The sequence below is a fragment of the Prosopis cineraria genome, unplaced genomic scaffold (assembly GCF_029017545.1).
Source record: "Prosopis cineraria cultivar Desert tree isolate PC_DT_omini unplaced genomic scaffold, ASM2901754v1 PC13, whole genome shotgun sequence".
In the NCBI taxonomy this organism is placed as follows: Eukaryota; Viridiplantae; Streptophyta; class Magnoliopsida; order Fabales; family Fabaceae; genus Prosopis; species Prosopis cineraria.
The window spans coordinates 799,230-806,929 of NW_026555344.1; the positions used below are offsets into that span (position 1 = coordinate 799,230).

General features: G+C 35.8%; 1 protein-coding gene across 2 annotated transcripts; it reads right to left on the reverse strand.

The window, feature by feature from the left end:
- Positions 1 to 377: 377 nt before the first annotated feature.
- LOC129291119 (tRNA-specific adenosine deaminase TAD1) lies at positions 378 to 4,468 on the reverse strand. 2 transcript variants are annotated; one of them, XM_054928294.1, is made up of 10 exons: positions 4,225 to 4,467; positions 3,920 to 4,040; positions 3,428 to 3,615; positions 3,268 to 3,333; positions 2,046 to 2,159; positions 1,355 to 1,524; positions 1,202 to 1,278; positions 995 to 1,114; positions 844 to 925; positions 378 to 733 (listed from the first exon to the last, which is right to left on the reverse strand). In XM_054928294.1, exons 1-10 carry the CDS (start codon positions 4,379 to 4,381, stop codon positions 623 to 625), a joined length of 1,206 nt encoding a protein of 401 aa, XP_054784269.1. In that variant the 5' UTR covers positions 4,382 to 4,467; the 3' UTR covers positions 378 to 622. The 2 variants fall into 2 exon arrangements, with proteins under 2 accessions (XP_054784269.1, XP_054784270.1); XM_054928295.1 differs by lacking the exon at positions 844 to 925 and having other exon boundaries at positions 4,225 to 4,468.
- Between the last annotated feature and the right edge of the window lie 3,232 nt (positions 4,469 to 7,700).

Here is a 7,700-nt window from a genome sequence, read left to right on the forward strand (position 1 = left end):
GGGAATTATTACTCTCCAAGAACTAAGATTCAACAACGCGAAGGGCAACATGGTAATATCATAAATTAGGCATACGTTTAATTCCCTCATTAATATCTCAACATCCAAATGTACATCTCAAAAGCTGGATCTAATCCCGTTGAAGCAAATCACATTCATCAACTTTCTCAAAACAAATTCAGAAAGCCATTTTCATATCATTTTTAGTACCCAAACGGCTTATCACTTTTTGAAAGTACGAAGGCACTTTTTGAGTGAGAAAACCAAATAACCCTTTAATCATGCTTACCGTGAAGTTTGAAGTGCGCAGACCAGCTAGCAAGGAATGCTCATATTAGTGGCTCAGATGTTCAGATAAATAGGAAGATCCGTTAGTGTGTTCAAAGGTTTATGCTATAGATAAAATTAGGCTGTTTCGCGGGCTCAATTACTAAAGAGAAAAGGTCTCACCCCCTTTCCTCCAGAGCTTTGAGAATATCATAATAGAGGAAGCGAGCACTGTTTTCGGCCATCTAAAACTCTGAAAACGCATACAACCCACTCTCGTTACACTTATAATGTCTAACTTATCAATCACCCACAAATACAACCGAAATAGGGTTTACATAGCTAATAAACTCAGCTATTTCAAGATGGGAAATGCCTCGGAGTCCAATGGTTTCAAGAACCACTCGCTAAAAGGAGGTTTCCGCTTAAGAACTTTAGAAGATAATCGGTATTCTTCTGCCCCATCCTGCAAAGAATTGATCAGAGAAACAGATTAGAAGATTACAAATCATAACACATCTTCTCACTACAAAGAAAAACAGACAGTGTCCAGGATATTTAAGAACAAATCAGGACCTTAAGTTCTCGATAAGTAACTACAGCCATAGAATTCGAACACTCAGGTCTCAGTGACAAGAAAGCCTCCAGCAGCCTCTTTCTGAGACAATACAATACCGTAATTAGGGTCCAACAGGCAAAATTTTAAGGGAGGTGCTGCTATGCTTACTTGCATAATGATGATTCTGTGGATGGGTAAAATGCCCCTTTGGCAGAGGTGCCCTGTTTTCTTCCGGTGGTTCCAAGAATGACTTCATGCAAGCCACATTTATTCCAGCAAATAGAATATCTGCAAATTTGAGCATTCAGATACACTAAAACATCAAACCATAAATTAAACGAGCACTGGGAATTTGCCAGCATTTGATGCAAATACCCGCATGTTAGAGTGTTAGCAGCACTTTCACAATGTTGAAAGTCCTTGGGCGGTGCTGACGCAGCCAGAAATAATGGCTGCAAAATGAAATATATATCTAGTCACAGTTTTGTTTATTTTAATATCTACTAAGAAACTGAATATTCAATCAACCTGGTTCACTCGAAATGGACTTCTTAACTTGTTTGACAAAGGTAGGACGCGATCATACAAAGCACCTTTTAAGTGATCCTCGATTAGAAGATTTTCAGAACTGCTAGGGGGCAATCCAACAATGATTGAGGATATATAAACTGGTTGGAGAAAGTAGGAAAGCAAAGCTCCTGAAACAAGAGAGACAATTACTCCAGTCAAATCATACACTGGATGTGGTTACTACCACAATGTTTCATGCAGAATCACTAATATTCATCTACACATTGATGAAGAATGGGAATAGATTAGGAACGAATTATTAATTATAAGTTAGAAATTAACAATATCAGACCAGCACAAAGCTGTATGTCATGTTTGTCACATTACAATTTGATGTGTAGGTAACTGACCTAGCTTGATCCTCACCTTTGCGTGAATAATTAGTTTATAAACATCTAAGCACTACTCTTACAAAATGTAATAGCTTCGCAGAAGAATAAAATCAACAAGGGACAGGAAATCATATAACCAAAGGTTTTGGTGCAAAAGATAAGCATGCATAACTGCCTGCATAAAACTAGTTCAACATGATCTATTAAAATTTTAAAATCATAACAGGAGTTTTCAATCTCATTCACATGTAATGTAAGCATGAAACTCCAACTTTAAGGAACGAAGTACTAGTTGCCCCACTTTAAGTATGTCTAACCTTGAACACCGACAATATTCCATCGGGCTATCTTGTCTGAGCAACTAACTGACAGAGTTGTATCACCTCGACCTGGCTTCCTCTGAACTTTTCCTGTTTGTTTTGGACCATTATCTGGAGATGAAGACAAAATAATTCTGTTAAGACTATAAGAAATGAACACCATAACAACTTTTGAAAAAAATTCCATCTGATATGCAATTAAAACAATATACTATATGGTGAAAATAGAATGATATAATTTGGATAAGAAAATAATCAAAGATAAATACATAAAAGATTGAAAGACACGATAGGTACATAAATGCTTCTGCTATCAAGAAATTCTCATTACTTAAGAGTGTTTTCTCGTCTAACAAAGCTGAGATCCAACTAAACCTTCTGCTATTGGCCTTTGCTATATTACAAATGGATTACTTTATCCTTGTTACTAAGGGAGGAAGACAGTTATTTTACTCAATTGGTGGGAATATAAGCAAATTGTATAGCGATCTCCAATCTCCAATAAAATCATCACATTACTCAAGCTGGGTCTATCAATATAGAACAAAGTGAAAAGTTAATGCAGCTATAGTACTCTAGTGATTTTCAGGCAAGTGCGAGTGTGCAATAGCAACTGTCCAATCATAGTCGAAACATGGTACTTGTCTAGGTGCACTAAAGTAGAAAGAATTGTGTCCAAACTAACAACTATAAATCTAGTTGTAAGCACTCAATCTAACAAATAATATCCAAGAGAAGTGAAGTGTTTAATTCCCACGGGGGAATTGTTGAGGGGGTGATGGTTGGCTGCGTTTTGGTAGCCATCTCCTGTGACAGAGGCCCTAGTGCAGGGCTGAGTCATAATCAAAAAGCAGCACTTGGACTAAGTGTGTGCCTCCTAAGATACATACATACATACATATTGTCTTAGTGATAGGTGTTCAATCAAGTTAAGATGTCCTATTTTTAACAGAACGGAAAACAACTAAATCACAAACAATTAGTCAATCATTTCATCTTAGAATAAACCCCATGACCAAATAAATGTTTAGGAACAAGAGAAGCGAATGAAGTATGAAAAGTTGCATTCAACAAAGAAATCTACTTATGGTAGAAATATAAAAGTCAAAAGGGCTGTGAGAAAATTATGTAAGCCGTGCATCCAATCCTATTATTATTGGATATTTTAAGAGCAAAACCCATGGGTTTTTAAGCTTATCCAGACACGACGATGAATTACTTTCTCTTTCTCCAAGTGAAATACTATCTGAAGGTGAGACCAGAGAACTGAGTGAAGCATCCCCGCCTACAAAAAGCACCCAAATAAGGGATTTAGCCTAAGCCAAATCGACATAATAACAATGACGGAGGCATTATTAATTATTAAAGCCTTGGATTACATGGTAGCTGCGATATGTACATATGTAGTTTCCAACCCTCTTTCAAGTTATATTTCGCTGTATCAGGACACTCTGGGACCAACACAAACGGTATGCTATCGTCGCCAACTTTGAACCGTTTGCATCCGTTGCTGGGTATATGCTTATTACAAGTTTCACTAACATGTTGAATCTGTGTATAGAAGAACCTGGCGTGAATAGAAAAGAATGAAAAAACATCGCTTCACATGGCAACACGTTACATGAAGGGGGGAAAAAGAGTAGGACTTAATTTTGTTCCAGAAATCCTTTGAACACCTCAAATGGTAACATGTAAAAAATCACAGAAAAAAAAAATCCAGGCTAGGAAATGATGTTCGTATCAGCCATGCCAACGTTTTTATTGGAAAAAAAAAAAAAAAAACAAGAAGAAGAAGAACTTTCCAAATTAATCATTCAAATTAGAGTACCAAACTTTATATACAGATTTTAAAGTAAAGAAAATGAGAATACCTTAACAAAGCTCTTCGTGATATAATTTCAGCATGAGAATCATTAACAACGTCACCATAAGGGCGCAAAAGTGAGCGTCCAATACATTTCGTTCCCGTTCCGAGAGAAACAACCTCCATATCTGCAACCTGAAATGAATTAATGACTTCCTTGGGCCAATATATGTGTGTGTGTTCATTATATATAGCATTTAATAGAGAAAAGGAAATATATAGGACAGAAATCCAAATTTCTAATTTGCATATGACGAACAGACTTAGAGAGAAGGAGAGAGATTCAGAGAGCAAAGAAGAGAGTGAACGAACCATTGGAAGGAGAAGACAGAAGGAAAGCAGCCAAGACGGAGACTTCGCGCCCTTGAGGTTTCCCTTTCTTGGGAAGAGAGTTGTACAAAGCAAAAACCTTATCCGATACTCTCTGCGCCCAACCCTTTTCCTCTGAAGATGAAACCGGCGAGGCCATGAACGTTGCCTCCGGGAACGCCCTCAGTCCCGACTAGACGCAACCGGGACGGTGTTTGTTTAGCCAAGTTCACAGCTCGCCTCATGTATAATCGTATCTGAAAAAACAAAAAAGCTAGAATGACTAAATCATCATTATTTAAAAAGAAAAAAAACACCCCACAGCATAGTTATTTTTTTTTTAGTATAAGACCACAACAAAAAATCATCCAAAAAGGTTAAAGTCAAGTCATATCAAAAGTTATAATGCTTCTACAATCTATGGGAGGCTTATCAAATAAAATAATATCAAAATGCTCGCTTGAGACATTATGGCTAGAAGATCAACACAACAATTAGCTTATTTGTAGATGTGTTCTAAAGTAACTTCCCAGTTCCTCATATTTCTAATGCTTTTGATGATTGTAGATAGAGGATGGTTGTGGTCAAAGCTGCAATTAATGAGGGATATAGTCTTTATGAAATTAGAACAAACATTAATATTTAGAATCTTAGCATTCCAGCAAATGTTTAGTCTTTTTAAAATTCCTATAAGTTTAGCAACTATGCTGGGTTGGTAGTCAATATTTTAGAGAATCCTTTAATTTAGTTACCCTTGTCATCTTTGATAAGACCTCTATAAGCAGCAGTACCATTATGATTGATGAATAATCAACATCAAGTCTCATCTAGCCAAGATTCGGTGGCTTCCATCTCGCTTCATGTTTGGTGTTGAAATCACTCAAATGGTTAAGTTTGGATTGAAACTATAGGTGATTTATAATTTATTGGGTGCAGGAGAAAGCAATGTCTTTGTTCGAAGTATTATCTTCAAAGTAAACTTTCTTGCATCTTGCTTTTCATATGTTCCAGCAAGCACGGCTAAAAAGTTTCTTCTAAGGCAATCCTTTGGTAGATATGCTTCTTACTTCATTTTTAGCATTCTAAATTATACAATCCTATACAGGAAGAGAGAAAAAATTATTATATTTAGAAGGGTTGATCGGTTTTTCCCAAATCTCCTTAGCATCCTTACAATCTTGTAAAATATGAATAGAAGATTCAAGAGAGTTATAACCTAGGTGACAATTTCAATGCTATGCGATATTTCCATTAGAATGCATGACATTTATTCGGAGATGATCTTAAGCCACTTTCCAAATGAAGCATTTGATCTTCACATAAGTAGGCCATTTCCAAATTTTGGCCCAAATATCAAAGTGATCCTGTGCCTGCCGATTTTCTAAGGCTGAGTTGGCAGATTTAATAGAAAAGTCACCATCCGAAGAGGGCCTCCAAATAAGAATGTCATATTCACCTTGAGTATTGGGAGGTTGGACAAGAGCAATTTGTTTTTTAATATTCGGGTAAAGGTAATGTCTTATAAAATCCAGATTCCATCCATCATTGGGCTTGCAGAAATCTAAGACTCTTGCATAAAGAATAGAATCGATATTGTGAAAAGTATGTTTAACAAGAGGGTCAAGTAGAGAAGTCCATTTATCATACTAAAAGAATACTTTATCACCTTTACCAACTTTCCAACCAATGAATGACATGAATGTGTCTCAGATTTTGCAAATGCTACTCCAATTATAGGAGCAAGAATTCAATTTAACAACCATAAGGATAGTGGGTGTGTTATAATTGTAGTTATCCTGTAGGACCCGTACCCAAAAACAATTTGTTTTAGTGAGAAGGCCCTAGCAAAGCTTTATGATAAAGGCAATATTTTGGCTTTTGAGATTTCTGATGCCAAGTACCCTAACCTTTTTATCAAAAGTAATGCAATCCCGGGAAAGAAAGTGAGGTTTTTTTCTACATCAGAAGAATCCCAAAGGAAATTTCTAGAGATTTTATCCAAATCTATAAGCACATTATCTAATAGGAGCATAGTTTGCATGGTGTAGCTGGGAAGAGCCGAGAGAATAGATTTTATGAGAACAGATTTTCCTACAATGTTGAGGTGTCGACTTCTCCAATTGCCCAAGCGAGAGTTTGTCTTCTTAATTAAAGGTGCAAAGGTAAGTTTAGTAACTTGCTTGTGAATAAGAGAAATTTCAAGATGTTTTTCAAGGTTACCAATGAGAGAAATTCCAAGTTCATCACTAATTTGTAGAGCGTTGTTGATATTGACATTCCTAAAGCAAAAAAGTTTGGATTTGCTAGTATTGATCTTTTGTACTTGAGAAACATTGAAGAATGAAGATTTGTGCTTGAGAAAGAGATAATTCTATAAAAAGGAACAAATCATTAGCAAAAAATAAGTAGGAAATAGGAGGCCTATTATTAAGTGTAAGTTTGGTGGGTTTCCATTCATTTTTATCAATACTACTAAGAATACAATAACCCAAACATTCAATACAAAGGATAAAAAGATAGGGAGAAAGAAGATTCCCCTGACGAATGCCATGTGAAGGAGTGAATTTTTTAGTTGGTTCACCATTCCAAAAGATTTTCATTCGAGTGGTAAAGATAGCTGTAAGAATTAATTTCCTAAAGTGACTGTTTATCCCAATGGAGATGAAAGTATCCTCAATGAAATTCCATGATAGTCTTTCAAAAGCCTTTTTCAAGGTCTACCTTAAGAGCCATAAATCCTTTTGTACTTGTTTTGTTCCTTATAGAATGAATAATTTCTTGAGCAATAATAATATTATCACTATTTTACTGTCCTTAAATGAAGCTACTTTGGTTATCTCCAATTAGATGATTCATGCAAGTATGCAATCTCGTGGAAAGAATTTTGGTGATAATTTTATAGCTAACATTGCAAAGTGAAATAGGGTGGAAGTCTTTTATACAAGTAGGGTGATCAATCTTAGGGATCAAGGTAATGAAAATGTCATTAATCTCCCTTATAGAGTTAAGTTCTCTAAAAGCCCTTTTGATCAGGTTGAAAATGCTGTCCTTAAGATCATTCCAAAAAGAATGAATGAACTCAGCATTAATGCCATCAGAGTCAAGGGCTTTGAATGCCTCAATATCAAAGGCAACATTTTTTATTTCTTCTTCAGTCACTTCCCTATGTAAGGATTGTAGTTGAATAGAAGATAAATGTGGAAAGCAAGTAGTAGTAGGGAGTCTAGGTCTAATATCGGTATCTTCCTTAAAGAGGTCTTTAAAAAAGGAAACAGCCATATTCTTCATAATATTTTAGTCCTCCACCCAATTGTCATCATCGCTTTTAAGAGATATGAGCTAGTTTTTTTTCTTTCTAATGACAGATGTAGTATGGAAAAATTTCATATTTTGATCTCCCTATTAAGCCATTTACATGTAGCCTTTTGGTATCAAATCATCTCTTCTTGCAAAAGAACCTTGTTATAGTCTTCTCAAAG

Excerpts from the sequence above, each read along its gene's own strand:
- LOC129291119 (XM_054928294.1), bottom strand. The coding sequence starts at position 4,381 with ATGGCCTCGCCGGTTTCATCTTCAGAGGAAAAGGGTTGGGCGCAGAGA. Across the intron at positions 2,160-3,267 it reads TTCACTTGGAGAAAGAGAAA|ATAATGGTCCAAAACAAACA; the intron begins GTAATTCATCGT and ends CTTCATCTCCAG. Across the intron at positions 1,279-1,354 it reads GTCCATTTCGAGTGAACCAG|CCATTATTTCTGGCTGCGTC; the intron begins GTTGATTGAATA and ends TTCATTTTGCAG.